General features: G+C 45.0%; 1 protein-coding gene across 3 annotated transcripts in view; it reads right to left on the bottom strand.

Moving 5' to 3' along the window:
• The window catches only part of PRKG1 (protein kinase cGMP-dependent 1), a 412591-nt gene that overhangs the window by 70742 nt on the left and 317769 nt on the right, over nucleotides 1-24080 (bottom strand). For all 3 annotated transcript variants that reach the window (XM_036404675.1, XM_036404673.2, XM_054515613.1), the window contains one exon: nucleotides 21260-21354. In XM_036404675.1, coding sequence (XP_036260568.1) covers nucleotides 21260-21354 — 95 coding nt within the window. The remainder of the gene's footprint in view (nucleotides 1-21259; nucleotides 21355-24080) is intronic.

Below are 24080 nucleotides of genomic sequence, written 5' to 3'. Positions count from 1 at the left end.
ACATGGACTACAGAATTCATTAAATTTGGAGAAGAACTCCAAAGTCATCGAGCTCAATCTTTGACGAGGCTTGGAGCAGCCTGGGACAGTGGAAGGTGTCCCTGGATGGGCTTTGAGGTCCCTTCCAACCCAAACCAGTCTGTGACCCCATGGACACAGCCACATCCAGTTGTTTCCTGATGTTCACCGTTTCCCTCCCTAAAAAATGAGGATAAAAACCTCATTTCTTAGCTCAAGAATCTGGAGAGCCTCAAAGGACCACCCAGAGCAGGTGGGTCAGTGCCTGGACCTTGGTGGCTGCCCTGCAGAACCCGCCTGGGAGAGTCCCTGGCAGAAACCTCCCGTCCTGTGGGACCTCAGGAGATGAGTGCTGAGATCAGCTGAGAATGCTCTTAATGAGGCTTTTCAGAAATAAAAAATGAGGTCTTCCCTGGTGGGTTTTAAATTATGCCACAGGATGATCCAGAGGTTCCTAATTTGCTGCTATTTGAGTTTTTTAATGCATTTTCCCACCTCCCAGCACTGTGCACTTGACCTTGTTACAATATTCTTAATGAGGCTGATTTAAAGCATTTAGGACAAGACATGTCAGATAGGTGAAAAAATGGGAAAAATCAATTATTAGCTTAAATTTAGCAATAAGAGCTCAAAGCCCAGTATCTCTATCTTCACTTCTATTTTATTGGGCATTTTCTGATTATACCATGACTTTCAGGTGAGAGATAAGAATCAGCTTTATTGGGTATTCTGAGGAGTGGTACCCAAATTTCGTGATCTTCTATCCTTTAAAAAGGGGGATTTGCCTGCCTGGAGACTTAAAAAGGTCTTTTTCAAGCTTTGATTACCTTTTATTTCTATAAACAAAATAAAATTTAAATAATAATAATAAAAAATCATTTCTATAACTTCACCTGCATCTTGGCCTATAGTCGCAGCAGGGAGAGATGCAACAACCACCTGCCTATTCTTGATTTAATAAAAAAGAAAGAAATAATCAAGTTTTATGTGCCAAAACCAACTAAACCAACTGGCATGGAAAAAAATTAATTCCTGGCCCTGATGGGGGTAACCTGGCACTGGGAGTACAACAGCAACATTAGGAGAGCAATTTAGGGTTGTGACCCAGCAGATTCCCAGGAGGAAAGGGATGGGTCCCCATTCCCAGGCTCATCTCCCAGGATTTCAGTGCTCTGAGGACACCTTTAATGTGATTTTATAGGGGTTTTATATGGCAGGTGCTGCTGGCCACCCAAATATGAAGGTGGAAGATTCAGCACTCAGCACTGGGAAGGCACAATAAAACCCTCAGCAATTATTACACTCATCATTTCAAGCCATGATGACCCTTCAAGAAACCTTGTCTTCCTTTTATCATTTTTATGAGGTGAGCAGGTATTTGAGAACGAATTGGGATGAATTCCAACACAGTGTTTGAATCTGAGGCCATTCAGCACAGGAAGGACTCACAGCACTAAAAATCAGGAGCAAAAGTGCTCCTCCTCCATGGGAGGGTCTGCACTAAACCACTTCCACAGTGTTAAAATGGGCAAGAACTTATGGAAATTTCATTATGGAATAAAAGGGATTTTATAAAATAAAATGTCTGTCAAAAGAAGAAATAAAGCACAAAGCTTAAATAAAATATCTATGGGGAAAAAGCCCAGACATGAGGCTGAATTATAGCCCTGGATTTTGAAAAACAGCCCTGGAATAGTCTGGGAAAGTCACCTGGAGATTAAGAATTACATTTTCTTAATAAATGTTCTGATATTAATATTCCCATGGGCCTTTCAAGTAGCGCTGGGTGTCCTTGGGATGTCAGCGTGTCCATGGGAATGAAATTCCTCCTCAATCAGCTTTCTAAAAAAGGGGAATTTGGGTGCATTCAGGACAAAGTGAAGTTTTATCTAAAAGTTTCTGTCTTCTTGGAGTATTCACATTCCAAATGTGAATCCAAGGAAGGATTCCACTGTTTAAGTGTCCAAGGAGAGGCTGGACAGGGCTTGGAGCAGCTTGGGATAGTGGAAGGTGTCCCTGCCCATGGCAGGGGTATGAATGGATGGGATTTAAGGTCCTCCCCAGCCCAAACAGTTTAGGGATTGACATTTGGGTTTGAAATTCCCTAAATATACAATATATAAAGAAAATAATAACTATTTCTTTCCTGACAAACAGCACTTTCCAGATCCACAACTCACAGGTAGCAAACCCCAGGGAACACAATTCCCTGTGGCTCTCTCTTTGCTGGTGATGAGCCAGGAGCCAAACTTGGACGGGAACTTCCAGAAGCTGGAGTGCCAAGGGAAGGTGCCAGATGGATTTGGGATGTTTACCTGCACACCTGTGCAAAGTGGCACCCTCAGCTCAGTTTCCACCCAGGTGTCCACACTCCCAAATGCCAAACAGCCTTTCTGAAACATCTACCCACAGCCAGGAGGGTCCATTTCACAAATCCCATTTCAGCCAAACAAAAATTCCACCTTCTGTTAATTCCACTGAGCTTTTCTGAGTCCTTCAGGCAAACAGAGGGATGGGTTATTGGCAGTGCTGGGGTGGGAACACTGGGAAGTCAGAGAACCATGGAATGCTTTGTGTTGGGAGGGGCATGAAGGATCAGCTCTTTCCACCCCTGCCATGGGCAGGGACACCTTCCCCTGTCCCAGGCTGCTCCAAGCCCTGTCCAACCTGGCCTTGGGCACTGCCAGGGATCCAGGGGCAGCCCCAGCTGCTCTGGACACCCTGTAGAAACAATTCCTCATTCCCAATATCCCATCCATCCCTGCCCTCTGGCACTGGGAAGCCATTCCCTGTGTCCTGTCCCTCCATCCCTTGTCCCCAGTCCCTCTCCAGCTCTCCTTTAAGCCCTGGAAGGGGCTCTCAGCTCTCCTGGAGCCTTCTCCAGTACCTGTGGGCTGTCATCTTCACAGTCCTTGCTCTGCCTTTTCTCTGGGCACAGAAACTCAATTTGTACCATCCCTTGGGCAATCCACCTGCCTGGGAAGGGAATTCCAACTAAATCCAAGAGCTGCCACAACACAGTGAGGATTTGCACTGCAGGCATTCCCATATCCAGCTGAAATCCTTATTGTGGCTGACTTTCAAGGCTGAAAGAGATGAGCACCTCATCCCTAACCCTTTGCTTCCAAATCCTGCATGGAATCTGTTTTTAACCCCTGTAACTGCATCCATCCCACCATAGCTGGATCTGCTGGCATCAGGATGAGCAAGGAATCACAGAATTGCTGGAAAAGGATCCTGAGTCCAACCATGCACCCAACAGTGCCCAGTCCTCCCCTAAACCCTGCCCCCAAGTGCCACGTGCACAGTTTTAATCCCTGCAGGGATCCACTGTGTCCCACTGGTGTTTCCCACTGCTGAGGTGGGAACAATGCTCAGAAATCCCTCTCTGCTGATGGTAAAACCATTTCCAGGGGTTTTTCCATTCCCACTGCTCCCAGAAAACCCTCAATGATATTGCTATCATTTACAACAGTGTTTCCAGTAGCTCAGAAAGGCAGGGAAGAGCAAACACAGCTAGAGGAATATTCTATAGGAATTAAAACTGGTATTTGTAGGTAAACTGTGGCTTAAGTTTAGTCTGTGACAGATAAACCCAAATCTGAGTGATACAATGCTGACACTGGGATGGTAGAACCTCCTTGCCTGCCAAACCCATTAATGATTCAACCCAATTACTTGTGCAATTTATTCAGAATTATTGTAATGAACCAGACTCTCACCAGTCTGTAATTAATTATATTCCCCAAGTGAAACAACCCCGGGGCACGAAATGGCCACTTTTTCATTAAAGTGAAATAAAACCCTACCACACCCCATCCATTGCTGCTTTTATCAGCCAGTGGGCGACAGGAGCATCTTTAAGACATATTAAATGTTAATGATCCCATTCAAGGACAAAGCAATTAAACCTTGAACAAATCAGAAGGGCTTCTAGAAACTGGTGCCTTGCAGACCTACTCTGCATAAGGAACTTCTCTGCCAGCCTTGATCAGATCATTCAAAGCCAGGCAAAGCCAAAAACGCAGGAAATGCCAAAAGCCCAGGAAACTGGCACAGATAAAGAGGAAACCATTGATTTACATTATTTTCCTCATAAAAGAAGTGCAGCAACAACAGAATTCAGCAGCCAGAGCCACATGAAATGGTCCTTGACACATTTTCTTCATGAAGAACTCAGCAGCTGCGCTTTAATATTATTTAATAAGCGAAGTGACAAACACAAAGAGGAATAAGAAGACCTCCAAGATCACTGATAAACTGACCCCACCTTTTCAACTCCTTCCCTGGCAGGGTGGGCAGGCCCTGGCACAGGGTGCCCTGGATCCCTGGCAGTGCCCAAGGCCAGGCTGGACACTGGGGCTGGGAGCAGCCTGGGATGGTAGAATGTGTCCCTGCCCATGGCAGCGGTGGGATGAGCTGATTCTTATGCTCCTTCCAACCCAAGCTGTTCTGGGATTCAAAGAAATCCAAGTCCCTTTTCCCATGCACTACCTCATCCCTCTCCAAGCCCTGGATACTGGTAACAGCTTGGGCCTGGATGGAAAACGTGGATCCCCCAAACTGAGAAGTGATCCAGTGCTTCTCCTGAGCTCCAGCAGGAACACAGGGTCATTGTCCCATTATGACTTCAAAGCTCCTGACAATTAAAATCATTCCCTTCCACTCTCTCACCATCCTTAATCTGGAATCTCCACATGGGAAAAGTATCTTCTGTAGCCATAAAAGGAGAAACAAGGCTACAAGGTTAACTCCAATACTTTATAACAGGCCTTTCATCAAGAGATTCCAATTGATAAAACATTTCCTAAATGAGCCTGCATTCTTTGGAGATGTCCTGCTTAGGGAGCTTTATCCATAAAATATCTGATGTTGCTCAAGGACAGACACTGGGGGCAAGTTTAAAATCTGCATTTTTCCTCTTTTCTTTTTTTTTTCAGCAGCAGGACAATAAAACAACAGTGCAAAAGGCTCTGACTTTTCCAGCATTCCAAAGAGTTTCAGATCTCCAGGTTTCCCAGGTAGAGGGATCTCTCCCAAACTGCCAAATTATTTCTTACTTATCATTTCTCCAAGTCTCTGAGAGCCTGTCCAGAAAGGACATTTGATGAAAGATATAAAAAAATATGAATAATATAATATAATATAATATAATATAATATAATATAATATAATATAATATAATATAATATAATATAATATAATATAATATAATATAATATAATATAATATAATATAATATAATATCTCCATGCCTATAAATTCTGTGCTCTTGTGGACACCCGCAGATCCATGGAGATTAGATATATTCCCATATTCCTGACAATAAAGACCAGACTCAAGAGCTTTTTGAAGCAAACAGTGGCAATAATCCCTGTTAAATACCAGATTCCTTAGCTTGAATTACTTCTCTTGGGATTCATTCCCCCAGGAATTTTTTAAAGCAGCTCCAAGTTGTCATTTAGGAGATTTAGCTTGGACATGATGGAAAACTTCAGGAAAACTTGGAGCAGTGCAATAGGTGATGCTCCTTCCTTGGAGAGTTTTAAGATGAGGCTGGACCAGGGAATGATGACTTTGCTCCAGGAGTTGGGACATCCCCGCTTGGAGCAGGAAGTTGGAGCAGGGACCTTTAGAGCTCTTTTTTGGCCAGTATTCAGCTGATTTTTCTGTATTTCCTGCCCATACTGCCTCACTCCCTCTGGCAAATCCAACTCATTTGTAAATGTCCCAGACTAAAAACCACAGCCCCAGTTCTAGGTCCCGTGAAGAACAAGAACCAAACACTTTTTTGTGCCACCTCAGTTTTCCTTCAGGCAGCTTTACCCTAAAAAGGCTGAAGAAAGCACTGGGAGAATTTCAGATGCCAATTCCAGATGCAAGACAGGAGAGAAAATCCCAGCCAGAGCCGTCCTTACAAGCACTGCACTAACCCATGGAAACAGGAGATGTTGCGAATACCCAGCTTCAGAAAAGAACAATATTGGCTTTCAAATTCCATCTGCTTTTGCAAGGTTCCCTGGAGGACATTTCAAAGTGTCCAAGGCTTAAAGATCAGGATGCTAAAATCCTGGGAAGGCTTCACCAGCAGTGGGGAACTGGGATCACATCCTGGTTGTTTGATGCAAGATTTACTCTGCAACTTCTGCCTAAAAGCTTGGACATCATGGGTGCAAAATCTCCCAGTCTCTTCACTGCCTGATGCATTCCCTTTGCTCCACTGAACTCCCAAATATTCCCAGCAAGTTTTACCTTGCCTAATTCCAGTCCTTTCAGCACAGAGAAGATGCCCCTGCCCAACGCTGCAGCCAACGGTGTGGCCGCATTTCTCTTCACAATTTTCTAGAGAAAAGCAATTCTTATCTCTATTCTCTGCCCCTGCTGTTTTGCACATGTGGAATGTGTTGGAAGATTGTTCACCTGAAGGAGTTTAGTAGTTGGATTCTGCTGAGGATTGTTTTGTTTCCTTGATCAATCACGCAAAGTTGTGTCCTGACTTTCGGCAGACGGTCACGAGTTTTTCAGGAGTTAGAAGTAAGTATGATGTAGCATAGTTATAGTATAATATAAAGTATTATAATAATAGTTTTAATAAAGTTTTTCAGGAGTTAGAAGTAAGTATGATGTAGTATAGTTATAGTATAATATGAAGTAATATAATAATAGTTTTAATAAAGCGAGGGTTCAGCATTCCAAAGCCTTGGAGTCAGATGCCAATCATTTCCTGCCTCAGGGGGTCATTTGAATTTACTGTACAAGGGTGTAGAGGAGCTGCAGTACCATGGAAGAGCTGAGTCCCTTCAGTCTATAGGATTGTCCAGGAACTTCCTGCCCAGGAACTTCACATCCCTTTCTCTCTCCCTGATTTTACTTCCTTTAATTTTTTTCTCCCTGAGATGGAATCCAGGACCAGAATCTCATTTATAACCAAGGAATCGTTCCCTGGCAGGGTGGGCAGGCCCTGGCACAGGGTGCCCAGAGCAGCTGGGGCTGCCCCTGCATCCCTGGCAGTGCCCAAGGCCAGGCTGGACATTGGTGCTTGGAGCAGCCTGGGACAGGGGAAGGTGTCCCAGAACTGGGGAACTGGGTGATCCTTAATGCTCCTTCCAACCCAAACCATTCCAGGATTCTGATATTCCCTGTTATTCCCTGATCTCCACCCCAGAATAGTGCAAAAGTCCTATTTGAGCAAAATTTTTTAGGGGTGAAGTTCCAAAATATTTTATATCCAAAATTATAGTAGGGGATGCGAAAATAAACCAGCACCTAGCACAAATGCTGAGTAACCTCCTGTAATAGCAATTTTCATCTTTATAAGATCATGGTCTATATAAAACCCTAAAACCTTCCAGTTTCGTCTCGATTCTACAACTGCCAACCTTCCATTTAATTCCAGCCTGACTGTGGACATAATGGAATTTAGCAGGTGCCTTAAGGATGTGTAATTTACAGCCTTAGACTTCAGGAATCAAGAACTGGATTTTACAAAGCCAGGGGCTGAGGGGGAAAAAAAATTAAATATAAAAAATGTTGATGAATTTAAATCTCTGCCAGCCCCTTTACCAGCCAGAGTGAAATTGCTTCCTTAGAGAAGTTCTGCCACATAACCCTAAACCACTTTTTCAGCCTGAACAAACCCAAGATTAAATTGAGATGAAGGCTGCCCACAGCTTTAGTAGTTTTATATGAACTTCTCCCTTTTTTTAATTGAATATAAACACAGCTAAACCTCTGAAAATGTCTGTTCCGTCCAAGGCACACAGCTCAACAATTCCCATCCCTCCTGTTGGATTTGGGACAACCTGTGGTGAGATTCCTTGGAGAATCACTGACACCTTGCTCCAAACAGCAAAAGCCTGCAGACACCTCGGTGACAAACCTCAATTTAAAGAAAGTAATAACGGAAATTTAATTATTGACAGCAAATCTAGCACTTTCTAGGGGGTCTCAAAGCCTGGGCAGCTCTGTGGGTCTTTACTGGGAATTTCTCCCAGGCTCAGGAGCATCTGGAAGAAGCCCCCTGGATATTTTTCAGAGTGCAATAATGGGTGTGGGATGTCAAAATCACCAGTGGAAAGACTGGATTGGGGCAGGTCATGGAGGCAAAGAGGAAGAGTTGGGGTTTGAGGCAAGAAAAGTGAGGAGTCAGGGCCCAGATCAAAGGATCAAAGCAATCCTGATGGATAAGAGCAATTCCAGAGCAGCCTCACAGGGTCCAGCCAGAAAACCTCTGGAGGCCACATGGAAATCTTGAGACTTTCTGCATAGGGAACCCTCTTGTTGGGAGAGAGACAAGTCCAGAAATAAGCAGTGACCCATCAGGGGAGAGGAAATGAGCTGAAAGTTCAGTGAAGAGAGGAAAAAACCACCAAAAAAAAAAAAGACAAAAAGGAGGAAACAAACCCCTGCAATCCCCGAGTGGAGGCTGGAGAATCAACACAACTCTTCCACCATGTGTAGGAGGAAGGAAGTTGGGGATGCCAAGAGAAGGTCATAGCTGGCAGCTCTGAATTGACAACTCTCCAAAAATGGATTGGCTGGTCCAGGGTTTTTTTTAGGAATGGCTTTACTTCAATCCCCCTAGGCCTGAGATCCAAGGACACCCTACAGCCTCAAAAAGGATAAACCCCAAAAAAGAGTGAATTGGGGGGAAGCAAACTGGGGGTAAATTACCTCATTACCTGAAGCTGTAAGTGGAGGATTAACCCAATATGTAAATGGACCAAAGTTATATCTGTCTGAAAAATTCATTGGCCATTTTGGGTGCAGCCCCTTGGTGGTTTTTGACTGCCCAAGGTGTATCTATTGAAGGCCTTTAATAAATACCTGCTTTTATTCTCTTACTCTTGTCTAGCCTCTGTTCTAGGCAGCCACTCCAAGGTTTCAGGAGGATCAGTGACAACATGGCTCAGCCTAACTAAATGTGACAAAAAAACACCAAAAAAAAAAGACAAAAAGGAGGAAACAAACCCCTGCAATCCTCAAGTGGAGGCTGGAGAATCAACACAACTCCTACCATGTGTAGGAGGAAGGAAGTTTGGGATGCCAAGAGAAGGTCATAGCTGGCAGCTCTGAATTCCACTGACAACTCTTAAAAATGGATTGGATGGTCCAGGGTTTTTTTTAGGAGGGGCTTTACTTCAATCCCCCTAGGCCTGAGATCCAAGGACACCCTACAGCCTTAAAAATTATAAAACCCAAAAAAGAGTGAATTGGGGGGAAGCAAACTGGGGGTAAATTACTTCATTGCCTCAAGCTGTAAGTGGAGGATTAACCCAATATGTAAATGGACCAAACTTATAATTGTCTGAAAAACTCATGACCATTGTTACCTTGCGTGTAGCCCCTTGGAGGCTCTTGACTGCCCAAGGTGTATCTATTGAAGGCCTTTAATAAATACCTGCTTTTATTCTCTCACTCTTGTCTAGCCTCTGTTCTAGGCAGCCACTCCAAGGTTTCAGGAGGATCAGTGACAACATGGTTCACCCTAACTAAATGTGACAAAAAACCACCAAAAAAAAAAGACAAAAAATGAGGAAACAAATCCCTGCAATCCCCGAGTGGAGGCTGGAGAATCAACACAACTCTTCCACCATGGAGGAAGAAGGAAGTTGGGGATGCCAAGAGAAGGTTGGCAGAATAACTGCCAACAATGTGACATTTTGTCACATTTTGTCACATGTTGTCACATGTTTTGCCTAACATTAAGCCCTAAGGGGAGCACTCCTAAACAAACAACCTCACCCCTCTCTGTTCAGCAAAAAGGGACCCTGGCTCTCCCCCACATGGACTTTGCAATAAAAACCAGGCTCTCCTAAGGGCAAAACCATCCCCAAACCTCATTTCTGGGAGGCAAACCCAAAGGTAGCCCCAGCTCCTCACACCAATCCTGGTGCTGTCACGGGAGCTCTGCCTCTCACGAGAGCCACGCTCAGGCTGTGCCCTCACCTGAACTAACACCCAAATTTGAGTTGTGTAACACAGTTCACTACTCTTAATTGTTACCCCTCTCAGGGTGGGTATTCCCAGCCAGCCTAGCTGCTCTCCAGGGTCCCAGTGGCCAGGCTGGCTCCAGCCCTCTCTTTGAAGTCACAGTGACACTGCACAGGGACAGGTGGGGACAGCAGGAATCTGCTGGAGTGCACCAGGGAATGAAAAGCTTCAGTGGATCTTCTGTGTCAACAGCCAAGGCAACTCAAAGTGAGATCAGAGGCTGCCACTGAAAGGAGCATCACCAGTATAAACAGCCCCTGTGCCAAGTCTGCACATGGGTAAAAGATCCACTCTGAGACTTAAAATTGATGTTAATAATCAATAAATTCAAAGCAGGGGACTGGCAGAGTGATGGCTGTGAAGAAATAGGAACGTATACAGGACAGGAATGTACTCAGCCTGTGAAAACCTGGGTGTTTAGGGAGGGAGGATGAGGAGAACAGCAACCATAAATAAATCAGGACTATTCCTACATTGTTCCCAGGTTGGTATCACTGCTTAAGCCCCATCCAGTGCCCAAAGAGGCTCCAAGGGAGCTGGAAAGGGACTGAGGACAAGCAATGGAGGGACAGGACAAGGGCGATGGGTTCACACTGACAAAGGGGAATTTTAGATGGGATATTGGGAATAAATTCTTCCCTGTGAGGGTGGAGAGGGGCTGGGATGGAATTCCCAGAGCAGCTGTGGCTGCCCCTGGATCCCTGGAAGGGTCCAAGGCCAGGTTGGACAATGGAGCACCTTGGGATAATGGGAGGTGTCCCTGCCATGGCAGGGGTGGCACTGGATGGGTTTTAAGGCCACCACTGCCCCATGTCCCCAAGTGCCACCTCCACACATATTTTAAATGCCTCCAGGAATGCTGATCCCACCCCTGCCACGGGTGCCTGTCCCAGTGCTTGACAACTTTTTCCTTGATGTCCAACCTAAACCTCCCCTGGTGCAACCTGAGGCTGTTTCCTTTGGTCCCTCTGTGTTTAAATTACAGCAAAGCAAAATGCAAGGCATGAGCTGATATTATTCTGTATTTTAGAGGTGGAATTATTTTAATGCGGCTGTAATAGAGAACATTTGATTATTTATAAAGCACAGGCCTGAACATTTAATTACAATGGTGCCTCATAATGAGTGGGCCCTGCATCCCAATTCCAGGTTACTGTGCAGAAAACCCCCTCAATTTTCTAAAATTGATAAATTACAGGAATTTTAAATGGAGCTCCAAAGCCTGACACACAAACCCAAATCCATCCTAGGTACAAAAAGGGATTTGAACAGGAGCCACATCACGAGGTGCTGTAGTAAATTTACCTATACATTTAAGCTGATATCCCATTTTTTTGTTCTTTTCCCCTCTTCAATTCCATCTTGTTGTAGCCTGCTCTGAGGGTTTGCTGACATGGATTAATCCTGTCTACATCCCATGAATTAATTCCTACTCCTGCATCCCCCACAGGCATCTTCACTTGTTTGGGTGGTTTTTTTAAAGGAAGTTAAGAGAATTCAAATTCACTGCTGCATTCTTCAGTTCCACTTAATGCTTACAAACTTGAACAGAGCTGGGGGGAGTATTTTGATGGAAGCATTTTCCCAGGGAAAATGTGAGATTTCCTCACTGGAACTCTTGTACAGGGATTTTTGTTTCCTCTCATTAAAAATACATTTATTTCAGAGCATGCATTTTTTTCCCCAACTAGAATCATTTGTTCTAAACCATCATTTTGACACAAACATCCTCATCTTGAAATTCTAGGATAAAACATTTGGATCTAACAGTTGATGGTTATTATTGACAGCAAGGTATTGCTGCAGGACAAAAATCACATGGGAATTTTTTTCCCCTCCACTGTTTCCTTTTTTCCTTGTGCACAACACAGGAATTGCCTGCAAAAAATCATGAAAAGAGGGAAAAGGGAAGAGTTTGGAGCCTTCAGCCCTGCCAGGCTGTTTCACACCCTCCAAGATGGGAAAATCAAAGTGCAAGCCCAGGGTTTTGCTCTTTCCAGGAAGCAAGAACCAGATCTGACCCTTGAAATCTCTTCCATTAGCACCCATTCCACTCATCCCACTTCAGACAGGAAAATAAATCCTCCAAATTGTGCTACTTAAAAAAAATTATAAATTAAAACCATATTCTTTTGATGTGAATGGTGCTCCAGCAGCTTTCTTAGCTAATAAATAGCAATAATATTTATTATTTCCTATGCATTCCTTAAGGCAGCAATTTTCTTTTTCAGGCTCTGAAGGAACACAGAGGAAAAAAGACATTGGAAAAAAATTTTTGGAGATGTTCACTGCAGCAAAAGGAAATATAAAGGTAACTATAAACCTTCTGTAGTGCTGCTTTGCCCCAAACCCCTGGAAACCCCAAAATGCTGCTCTGCCTCCAATCCTCCATCTGGCACACTCTGCTTGCCCAACATTAAATATATTTTATTTTTTTATATTTTTTTTAACTCTGCAGGAAGAATACTGTCTCTGCTCTTTAGACAACATCTTCAAAAGAAAAAAAAAACAAAACCCAAGAACATTTTGAGTTCCTGAGCTATGACTCAGTTGAGAAAATCAAGAACAACTCAAAAGCTGTGATTTTCTAAACCAACAACTGTCTTTAAGACTCTAAACCACTTGATTATTTACTAACTACATTTGAGTCATCAAGTTGGATCTGAGTGTAACTTCCCTACACAAATTAACAGTTATTTATGACCTTTTTGTGAGGAGAAGAGCAGCAGTAAAATTTTGATTTTTTTAGACTCCTAGAAAGGTTTTGGTCAGAAGGGACCTTCTCTCCTAATGGCTCTTTTTCCCTGAGGGAGATTTTGGGTTGATGAAAATATTTTAAAAGCACAGAGTAAAAGGCTGAGAGAATTGGGATTGTTCAACCAAGAGAAGGGAAGGTTTGGGGTGACCTCATTGTGTCCTTCCAATGCCTGAAGAAGACGACAGGGAAGATGGAGAGAGATTTTAGACAAAGGATGGAGCGCCAGGACAAGGGGTAATGGCTTCAAACAGACAGAGGGGAAATTTAGGTGGGATATTGGGAATGAGGAATTGTTCCCTGGCAGGGTGGCAAAGCCCTGGAATAGAATTCCCAGAGCAGCTGGGGCTGCCCCTGGATCCCTGGCAGTGCCCAAGGCCAGGCTGGACACTGGGGCTTGGAGCAGCCTGGGATGGTGGAAGGTGTCCCTGACATGGCAGGGGTGGAATTTTGAATCTTTAAGGTCCCTTCCCACTCAAACCACTTCATGATTCTGATATTTGGTTTCTTTTTTTTTTTCCTTAGAAAATAAATTAAAAAACAAGGTGAATTTCTGTGCACCAGCCTTTCATTCCTGACCACCCCCATCCCTTCAGAACCAGAGGTGTTTCCATGAGGATCTATTTGATCAGCCTAAGGTGGTACCAGCTCTCTGCACAAAAATTAGAAAAAGCCCTGAGATTATAAACTGAGCTGTTTGTCAGAACACAGAATTGCACTGCAGGTGCTGCGTTCCAGCTCCAAACCTTGATATAAATATCATATTTTATGTACATTATATTTATATAGAAATATATCACAACAGCTTTAAGACACAGCATTTTCTTTTCTTTAAAAATTGTGGTTCTTGTTAACAAAAAAGTTGGACTGAGTTCAGAAGATCCCAGAATGGTTTGAGTTGGAAGGGATTTTACAGATCATGTATTTCCAGCTGCCTAGCCATGGGCAGGGACACCGTCCAGAGATCTTCAATGTGCCAGAAAATGTAAAGACAGTTGAGGAAAACTGGCTTCACCTGGCTTGCTGCCACATGTATAATCTCAGACAACAGGCTCTAAAAATCAACAAGTCAACGGCACATCTGAGAACTCAGAGGAATGGCCTCAAGCAGCAGATGGCTCATCCAAAAAGAAAAAAAAACCAAACAAGCACCATTAAAAGCCCCAACCTACTGTGGCAATTAGTGCCACACTTTAAAGTGTGCAGGAGGAGAAGGAAGATTTAAAAACTGCTTGAGGATATTCAACCCAGCAAGGATCAGAAATGATTAAAGCTGCAGCTCTGGTTCAGGATGTTGGTCAGCAATTAATTCTGGGTGCTGGAAATGCCACGTTTATGGAGCTTTGGGAGAATCCATTCTGTGCTGTGATTTAGGGAGGAAGAGCCAATAATATCAATTCATTCCTGCTGAAAAAGCAGAAAATAAACTGTTCCTCGGGAGTGCCAGCGCAGTGCTGCCAAGCAGGATGCTGCGAGAGCCACCACACCTTGCTCTGCCCTCTGGGAAATGCCCTTTCCAGCTCATTCCTTCATGTATTGGCAAAAAAAAAGGCCCAGAATCATGGAAATCCCAGAATTCTGGAATGGTTTGTGTTGGGACCTTAAAGCTCATCTTGTCCCAGCTTCTGACATGTGCAAGGACACCTTCCACTATCCCAGGGTGCTCCAAGCCTTGGACACTTCATGCCAGGATTCTGCTTTTTGGGGATTCTACCACTTCCCCCAGGCACCCTGTTCCAATGCTTTACAACCCTTTTGGTGAAGAAATTCTTCCTGATGCTCAGCCTGAACCTCTCCTGGCCATTTCCTCTTCTCCTGTTGCTTGGTACCTGGGAGAAGGGCCTGACTTGGAGAAAGAGAAGCAAATCTATTATGCAATACTGGAATTAAACAAAGCACAAAGGGCCTGATGGAAATCCCACAATTTTGCAATCATAACCCCTCTCCATCTGCTTGAACCAAGGGTGTTGGGGCCAGGCCACGTTTTCCACCATTAAATTGAATTTTTGCCATGGGGTGTCCTCAGGAAATCACTCAGCTCCAAGGCCCAGCTGCCACAGGAGGAGCTGCAGCCCTGAGGGGAGCAGATGGTGACACCATCCTCGTGTCACTTGGCCTCCCCACTTGCAGCTGTCCCAGCTTTGGAGCGCTCACCCTCCAAAGCCTCTTGGGAGGGTTTTGTTTCAGGGAATTGCCAACAGCTTGCCCAAAACCTGGGAAAGCTTCCTGAGCCTCAGGGTGATGGACCTAAATCCATCAGGGATGGGTCTAAATCCATCAGGGATGGGTCTAAATCCATCAGGGCTCCCACCTCCCTGGCAGGGAAAGGGAAATAAAGGCTGAAAGATCTTCTGAGATCAGCCAGTGCTTGCAAGAAGTGTAAAAAGCACCTGAGATAATGGATGACAAAAATTCCAGCTGGTCCTTGGAGACCATGTGTTGGATCCACAGTCCATGGGATACACACACAGCAGAGGTGTTGGGAAATAGGGGAAAAACACCCTGGATTTATGGGAAAAAACCCATTATTTAGCAACAAGGGTGGCAAAAATGCTTCTCAACTTGGCAGAGTTGGGTTTATTATTCTTTTGGGGTTGTTTTTATTCATTCTCCTGCACATCAACACTTGAAGCACTACTTCCATTTTATGGTGGCCCTCTACATATGGGTACATCCCCATCTCCATGGAGCTCCTGGCTAGAAAACTGAATTATCCTGCATTATCCTGGACTGCATTCCCACCCCATGGATGCTTTTAATTCCCTTTTCTACTCTTCCAAACTGGGAATAGGGAATGTCTCAGCATTGTGGCCAAGGAATGGGTTCATGCCAAGAGGAATCTCCCCAGGAGGGAATCTTCCCTTATTGTCCTTCCACCCCACAGCCCATTTTTCCAGCTCTTTCCCATCACAAATTCCATCTGCCTTCCTACACCAGAATTTTGCTGCTTCTCAAGCCCTTTCCCAACACTTTTTGGTGGTTGGATGCCTTTTCCCAAAAACACATAGATTACAACAGAAGGAGATGTGGTTCTCCCTGAAGAAAAAGGAATTACAATATTTTCCTATTTTTATCCTATAGGATAAATATATCTTTTAATCATATATATATACCTCTGGAAATGTCACCCTGAGATGAAATTCCTGCCACGTTTACACTTGTGTGCCTTCCTCTGTGTCCCAGAGTGACAAATATTTAAAATTCTCCATTCCACTCCCTTTTCCCTGGAAAATTCAGGACCATGAGGTACATAGGGCAGCAGATGGGAAGGGTTTAGTGGGAGCAGGGGATGGCAAGGAAGGTGTCCCAAGAAAATGGAATATAACCCTCATTATTCCTGGGAAGATCAGTTCAAGGACATTGGAAAAGGATTCAGCCCATAGAAGCTGCAGAGATGAAAGGAAAAGGGAAAGGAAAGGGGGAAAGAGGACAGGAGAAAGAGGAAAGGGGAAAGGGAAAAGGGGAAACAAGGAAAAAAGGGAAAACAAGGGAAAAATGGAAAAGGGATAGGGGAAAATGGGAAAAGGTGAAGGGAAAAAGGGAAAGGGAGAAGGGAGAAGGGAAAAGGGAAAAGGGAAAAAGGGAAAACAAGGGAAAACAAAGGAAAATGGGGAGAAAGGCAAAAGGGAGAAGGGAAAAAGGGGGAAACCGAGGGGGAAACCGAGGGGGAAACCGAGGGGGAAACCGAGGGGGAAACCGAGGGGGAAACCGAGGGGGAAACCGAGGGGGAAACCGAGGGGGAAACCGAGGGGGAAACCGAGGGGGAAACCGAGGGGGAAACCGAGGGGGAAACCGAGGGGGAAGGGAAAAAGGGAAAACAAGGGGGAAAGGGAAAACAAGGGGGAAAGGGAAAACAAGGGGGAAAGGGAAAACAAGGGCGAAAGGGAAAACAAGGGCGAAAGGGAAAACAAGGGCGAAAGGGAAAACAAGGGCGAAAGGGAAAACAAGGGCGAAAGGGAAAACAAGGGCGAAAGGGAAAACAAGGGCGAAAGGGAAAACAAGGGCGAAAGGGAAAACAAGGGCGAAAGGGAAAGGGAAAAGGGCTCCTTTCCAGGACAGCCAAGAAACCTGAAAAAAGCTGGAGAGGAAAGAAAAGCAGAGAGCAGGGCAGCAAGGTGGGGCACCCCAAAGGCTTCCAGTTTGGGATTATGAGGTTTTTAAAGAAACAATGAGTTTTTCAGTTGTTCCCTGGGAAAAGTAGCAATGGAAAGGTCAGGTCAGTCCAGCAGTGAAGGACACAGAAGGAAAGTGGGAATTAGAGCAGGGAGCAGAGGAGCAGACATGGGGTGATCCCAGCAGCTCTTGAAGGGTTAATAGAGATTTAATAAAAAACAATTAATTTTGGATTCTGACTCAAGAAAAACCCCTCTATAAGAAAAGGAACAAAGTCCTACTTCTATTGAGGTCTTGTCCGCAGGCTTTTAAAAAAGCTTTTGGCATTAAATTCAGCACCAACATTAACTTCTGAATAAAGAGAGCTCTGACATCACCAGCTGCAATCCTGATTGGATTATTCCTGATTTGATATTTCCCATGGGCATTCCCATGCTTTTCTGGTCACTGATGTCAACGTCCATCAGAGCAACTCCCACTATTCCAGGTGGGAAATATGGTGTCAGGTTCTGCAATGGTCAGCACAGAAATTGTCCTGTTGACATTGCTACCCATATCCATGGATATTGTTTTACTGTTCCAGGAAATTGTCAGGGCACAAATCATGCCCCAGGGATTTGGGGCAGGTAGAGCAGAGCTGATTTCTGTAACTTGGGGAAAATAACTACCAGAGATGGAGATGTAAATGGGAAATAGCACAGATTTTCTTGGAAGCAGATGTGTTGTCCCATGAGGAACAGCTACCACCATTCTCATTTTCAGATCATCAAGAATGTAACAAAAAAAAACCAGATATAAATCAGTCCCAACAGCTCAGTTATCACTGCTGGGGTCACCAAGGCACAGCACCCCCTGCACAACCCAAAGGCCACAATTCCTTCTTCCCCCTACACACCACAAACGCATTTTGCAAAGAATCAATCAAAAAAATGTGCACTCTGCTGGCCCAGCTCGGTGTTCTCCAAGTCCTTCCCCACAGAGCAAATATCTTCCTTATTTTCCAGGACAGCCCACAGGGCAAATGAACAAACTCAGCAGTTTTCAGAATAAATCAGCATTAAAAATCTCCTCCTAGATGTGCAATAAAACAGTCTTAAAACCAGCTGGCATTCTCATGCTAAAACATGAAATATGTTTGTTATAAGTTTGTGCTATTCCTGTAGGTTTAAATCATCCATATTCCCATTGCTTTTCTCAGTAGGATACACCCTCATATTTATATTGATACATAAATACATCCAATGGACACACACATGTTATGGAGGCCCTGTCTCAGCTTCAGCTTGGGCTACTCACCCATATTCTTCCTGTTTTGCCACTGCCCAGGAGTATTTAGGGACCCCTTTTTTAAACAGCAAAGCACTCACCTTAAAATCCCAGCTGGACCTCAACACTTGGCCAGTTTGGTCACAGCCTTATGAACCAAACAATGAAAATCTCTATCAAACCCTTCCCTCTCCTGCTCCATCACCAGCTCTCCAAACATCAGTCCCTTGCCCTTGTCCACTGCTCCAGGTCCAGAACCCCTCCTGAATCCCAGAACCAGATGAAACCCACACCACCCAAACCATTAGCCCTGTGTAAATGCAATATAGGATGGGATGTGCAGCAGGAAGGAGGCCTTCACGGAATCCCAGATTGGTTTGAGTTGGAAGGGACCTTAAATTCCACCCTGTTCCACCCCCTGCCATCAGCAGGGACGCCTTCCACTATCCCAGCGTGCTCAGAACCCCCATTTTCCTAAAGATCTGCTCTCTGTCCTCTTTTCTTCCCCCATCATTTTCTGCCTCAAGACTCCTGCCACATGCTTAAACCAGTGGGATGGACGGCTGCTCCCAAAACATCCATCCCTCTGGAAGGGGCTGTGCTGTGCTCCAGATGTTCTGGAGCAAGATCCAGCTGTGTGAGGCCAGCAAGGCAGCACCCCCTATTTATCAGCCAGTTTGAGTACCTGAGCCACACTGAGTTATTCCCACTGAGTTATTACAGAGTGTAGCACCTGAGATGCACTGAGTTCTCTCCCCGTGCTGACTTGAAGGAACTTTATTGTCACACCATGATATTTTCTGAAAAATCCCTTCACCAGGATTTTTCTCCTGGGAAGATGAGGAGCCTCAGCTTCTCCACGTTTTGCTCCTCTGGAATGTGGCCTGGAGATTGTTGATCCAAACATGTGAATTGTTTTTAATTAATGGCCAGTCACAGCCAGCTGTGTCAAACTCCCTGAGTCTGTCACGAGTTTTTATTATTCATTCTTGTTAAGCCTTCTGATGTCTCCTTTCTCTTTCTTTAGTATAGTTTTAGTATAGCATTTTCTTATAATATAATATCATAATATAAAAAATCAGCCTTCTAAAAACTTGGAGTCAGGTTCTCATCTCTCACCTCGTCCTGGGGACCCCCAACACCACAATACTTTATTTCCATGCTGATAGAAATAATTATTGCTTCATAATAAATCTTTATATTATGTTTCTATGTTTATAAATGTTGTTACACAATAAATGTTTTTACTGCAAAGAAGAAAACAACACCTGATTTTGGAGCACCCTAAATTATGTCATGCTAGACTGCAAATTATCCATCTGCTGCCTCCAATTAGCCAGGAAGGTACGAGGGGCCTGGGAGAGGATGTGGATCATCATTTCATGCCTTGCTCTGCCAGTGTGCAATGGGATACTGGGAGCTAATGGGTGCCATCTGCTGTGAGCATGGAAAATGGGATAATGCACATCAGTCCCTGATGGCTCTGTCAGGGACATATTGCTGGGAGGGATTTGTTATCCCAGCTCCTGCTAGGCTGCATTTCTGCATTAGTTTCTATCTTAATGAAGAAATGATTTGTAGCCCTTGTTTTATTCTGCACACACAAAATATATCAGGTTTTAATAAAGTGTCCTGTAGTCTGTAAGGTCCATTCCAACCCAAACCACTCTGGGATTTCAAGTGTTGCTAAGGCCCTGGTAAAGTTTTTAAAAAATTAATCAAAGATAAAAAAGGAAAGAAAATAGAGTAAAAATCCAATTTTATCTCAAGCTCTCAGCCATAGCTGTATTTTACAGCAGTGGAATCATCCTAAAGGTTTCCCAAGTGGCCAAACAGGGATGTCTCACACAATCCTCACAGAAACTCATTAATTAGCAATTTATTTGAGCTACCAAATGTTTACATTGCAATATTTTCACATTATTCCATTTAAATCTCCCTGTGAGACTCCTGTGATTATCAGCAAACTGGAAGGATGGTTCTGGAGGAATTCTCTAGCAACAAAAAAAGATTACAGAATGGTTTGGGCTGGAAGGGCCCATCCAGTGCCACCCCTGTCATTGGCAGGGACACCTTCCACTGTCCCAGGCTGCTCCAAGCCCTGTCCAGCCTGGCCTTGGGCACTGCCAAGGATGGCAGGATTGTGCTTTCCCTGCATGCTGAGAACGTCCTCTCAATAATTAAGTTTCGATTTCTATATTGAATATTCAAATTTATGCAGCCAAGTATTGCAAATTAACCAATCTCAAACTACTCTACTTGAAATGCCAAGGAATTCCCACCCATGGGGATGCTCTGTGACACCAGGGCTGTGCAGGGATGGCACCAAAATCAGGATATTTGTTCAATAACCACAATATTTTGTAATTAGGGAAGAGATTCATTGACTTGAGGTTTGTGCTTGATACACATCTGGCTGCCAAGAAGTGCCAGGAAATTCTGCCTTCAAATTCTGCCACCTTTTACTGGGGAGAAGGATGGTAGAGGAGGGATTGACCATGTTACCACAGCATCCCCAAAAAAGCCCAAGAGCTCTGGCACCCAGATAAACCCCTAGGAAAATATGTTTATCCATGAAGATGAATGAGTGTCCCAAATTCCTGCCTTAATTAAGCCTATTTTTATAGCCTGAATATGAATTTGCAGCTTCTCTTAACTCATCTCCAAAGGAAAATGTTTATATAAAGTGCTCACTCAGATCCAATTTCCACCTCCAAAATCCCATATAAATACAGCATGGCAATTTAAACTGCCCTTCTTTCAGCCATCCACCCCACCAGGATGACCACAATTATCCTTTCCCATACAGGAACAACACTCCAGAGTTGCAAAAATCAAACTCTTTCAGCTTCCAATGGATGTTTGGGGAAGGAAACACAAAGATAAACTAATTTTTGATGTCCACAAGCAAGGGAAAGTCTACATTTGGCTGCTCAAGTGCAGAACAAACCCATTCCCCACTGAGGTGGGGCCTCCTTCTAACACAAATCCAGCGACTCCAAAAGAATAAGTCCACTCCCAATCTCTTCCCAAACAGCCAGAACCACCTGAAAGCTGCAAAAATCCTGCAGAAAATAATCCAAATTCAAGAACTGCTTCTTAAGGAGCACTTACCCTTGGAGGGCTTTTTCTCCAAACCAGTCCCCCTTCCCCAGAGTGCGGAGGAAGACGGGATCTTCACTGGGAGAGTCCTCCCTGGTGACGTTCACCTGTGGAAAAGGCCAAAACCCCACAGGATTCAGAGAACTTCTAATTAACAGCTAAAATGTCTTTGTTCAGAGGGGAATTTGGGAATTTGTCACCTCCTGGATCTCTCAGGAAAGGCTCCTCTGGGAGCCATGTAAGTCCCCAGAGTCCTGCACTCTCCCCAACCAACCATCCAAAAAAAGGGGCAGTGATTTTTCCTTCTACTCCTGCAAAAACACACAGCTTTGGATTTTCGGGAATGTTTTTAATTCTAAACATGGAGTTGGCTGCACTCATTTTATTCTCCTGTGAAGCACAGTCACAGGAGAATAAAATTCCAAAAATTGTGTGTATCTATCATCTGCGGCTTAAAGCTTCCATTAGCTTTGTTCCGCCGGGCTCCCAAGTTCCCTGAAGGGACAGGAAGAGCACAAATCACCACCATTGGGACACAACTGAAGTGAACCAGTTTGGGGCATTGCAGGATGAAGTGCGGCTCTGCTCTCTCTCTCCAGTTCAGGGAGGGAACAACTCCAGCTGGAGCAGAAATCAAATCTTTCCACCTTTTTAAGCAGAGCTTTTGCACGTGGAAATTCCCAAAGCTCAAAGGTGGGATGTGTCAGGCACATCCTTTTGGATTTAGTGATATCCCAGTGTAATTTCCCTATTAAATTTGTGGCCTGCACCTTGTCCCAGCTCTTTAAGGGGTGGCAGAACCAGTGGGTTTGAGAGGTTAATGAGCAGCACAAGGTGCTGAACACCTGCCCTGACTCATGGAAGGGCAGGGAATGTGGAGTGGATGAGCCAGGAACACCCCTGGACAAACAGAGGGAACTTCAATGCAGATTTCAGCTCTTTTTCCATGACTTCCAATGATCCAAAGCAAACAGTGTTTAGAGATTAGGACAGAGTGACTTCTACAATGTTCAAAGCTCTGAGCCAGCCTCCAGTGGGGAACCTGCATTAAATTAGTGCCACATTGTGGATTTTAAAGGGAAAAGGGTGGGAAATGACACAGCAAGGCCCATGCTGCCTTTGGATAAAGGCAAGCAGCACTTCCCAAGCAGAAGGGAATGAGCCATTTCCATCCATTATTATTCCACAGATTCCTGCACACAGCATGGCTGGAAATCACTTTGATTTCTGCTTGGTAGGACTTGAGGAAACAAGTTCAAATAAATACACTAAAGGAGCTCAGGAGTGGGGTCAAGTGGGGTGGGTGGAGCTGACAGGGAAGAAGGGAAAAAGGAATTTGGTCCTAAAAGAATTATCAATGGAGGATGGGCGAGAAGAGAAGAGAAGAGAAATCAATGGAGGATGGGCTGGAAGAGCAGAAGTTTTCTCAGTATTTCTGAGAGGAGCGATGGACTCAGAAATGCAAAAATTTATCTCTGCTCACTTCAGCTGGGAGAAGAGAAGGCTCCAGGGAGACATTAGAGCAGAATTCCAGGGCATAAAGGTACAAGAGAGCTGGAGAAGGGCTTGGGAAAAGGCACAGAGGGACAGGACACAGGGAATGGCTTCCCAGTGCCAGAGGGCAGGGCTGGATGGGACATTGGGAATGAGGAATTGTTCCCTGGCAGGGTGGGCAGGCCCTGGCACAGGGTGCCCAGAGCAGCTGGGGCTGCCCCTGGATCCCTGGCAGTGCCCAAGGCCAGGCTGGACACTGGGGCTGGGAGCAGCCTGGGACAGTGGAAGGTGTCCCTGCCATGGCAGGGGTGGCACTTTAAGGTCCTTTCAATCCAAACAATTCCATGATTCTGTGTGACTCCAGACACTGTGACGTGACAGGCATGGCAGACATTCCCTAAGGAGCTCTCCCTGATCCTGCTGATGCTGACTGCAGACACTGCAGGTGTGCTCCCAGGAGCTGCTTCCAGCATTTTCCTGCCTTGCTGAGCTGCCTGAGTCAAGTTTTACCACAGGACATGGGAGGTGATGTGCTCCAGCTTCTGCAGGTGCCAGGCAGCACACACTGACTCTAAAATCCTGTATTTTGTTGTCATTTATTCCCTGTTTCACTGCTGAGCCACTATCCAAGGCTTAGCATGGATTAATTATTACATCCATCCTAAGCCAGGCATTAAAATTAAACTCTCTCCAGCTCCACCACCCATCAGCCACTGGTGTCTCTTTTCCAAAGCAATAAGCTTGGAAGAGAAAATTGGGCAGGATTTAACCATCCCTGTGGGAATTTCTGTCAAGCCATCAGGCTCCAGCTGAGAGTCTGGGAATTTTTTAGCGCAAGTCCCAGTGCCTTGTTTTATTTTAGCTCCCTTTTTCTGGCCTGCAGCTATCACAGCAAGATAAAGGAGCAGAGGCCAGGGACAAAGCCAAGGAGCTGCTCCAGGAGGAGTCCAGGGCTCTGGAGCAGTGGTCAAGGCCATGGGAGGTCTTCTCCATCCTCTGGGTGAGGGTAAAGGGCTGCAGGCCAACAACTGGGATTTGGTTTTTACATTTCTTTGTAGATTGAGGAATGTTGTAATGAGTTCAGAGGCACCATGGAGTTGTACCCAGGGCTGGAGCCCCTCTGGAACCAGGCTGGGAGAGCTGGGGGTGCTCACCTGGAGAGGAGAAGGCTCCAGGGAGAGCTCAGAGCCCCTGCCAGGGCCTAAAGGGGCTCCAGGAGAGCTGGAGAGGGACTGGGGACAAGGCATGGAGGCACAGGACACAGGGAATGGCTCCCAGTGCCAGAGGGCAGGGCTGGATGGGACATTGGGAATGAGGAATTGTTCCCTGGCAGGGTGGG

The sequence above is a fragment of the Molothrus ater genome, chromosome 8 (genome assembly GCF_012460135.2).
Source record: "Molothrus ater isolate BHLD 08-10-18 breed brown headed cowbird chromosome 8, BPBGC_Mater_1.1, whole genome shotgun sequence".
In the NCBI taxonomy this organism is placed as follows: Eukaryota; Metazoa; Chordata; class Aves; order Passeriformes; family Icteridae; genus Molothrus; species Molothrus ater.
The sequence above is the reverse complement of the archived record's forward strand: the minus strand, read 5'-3'. Positions and strand labels throughout refer to the sequence as shown.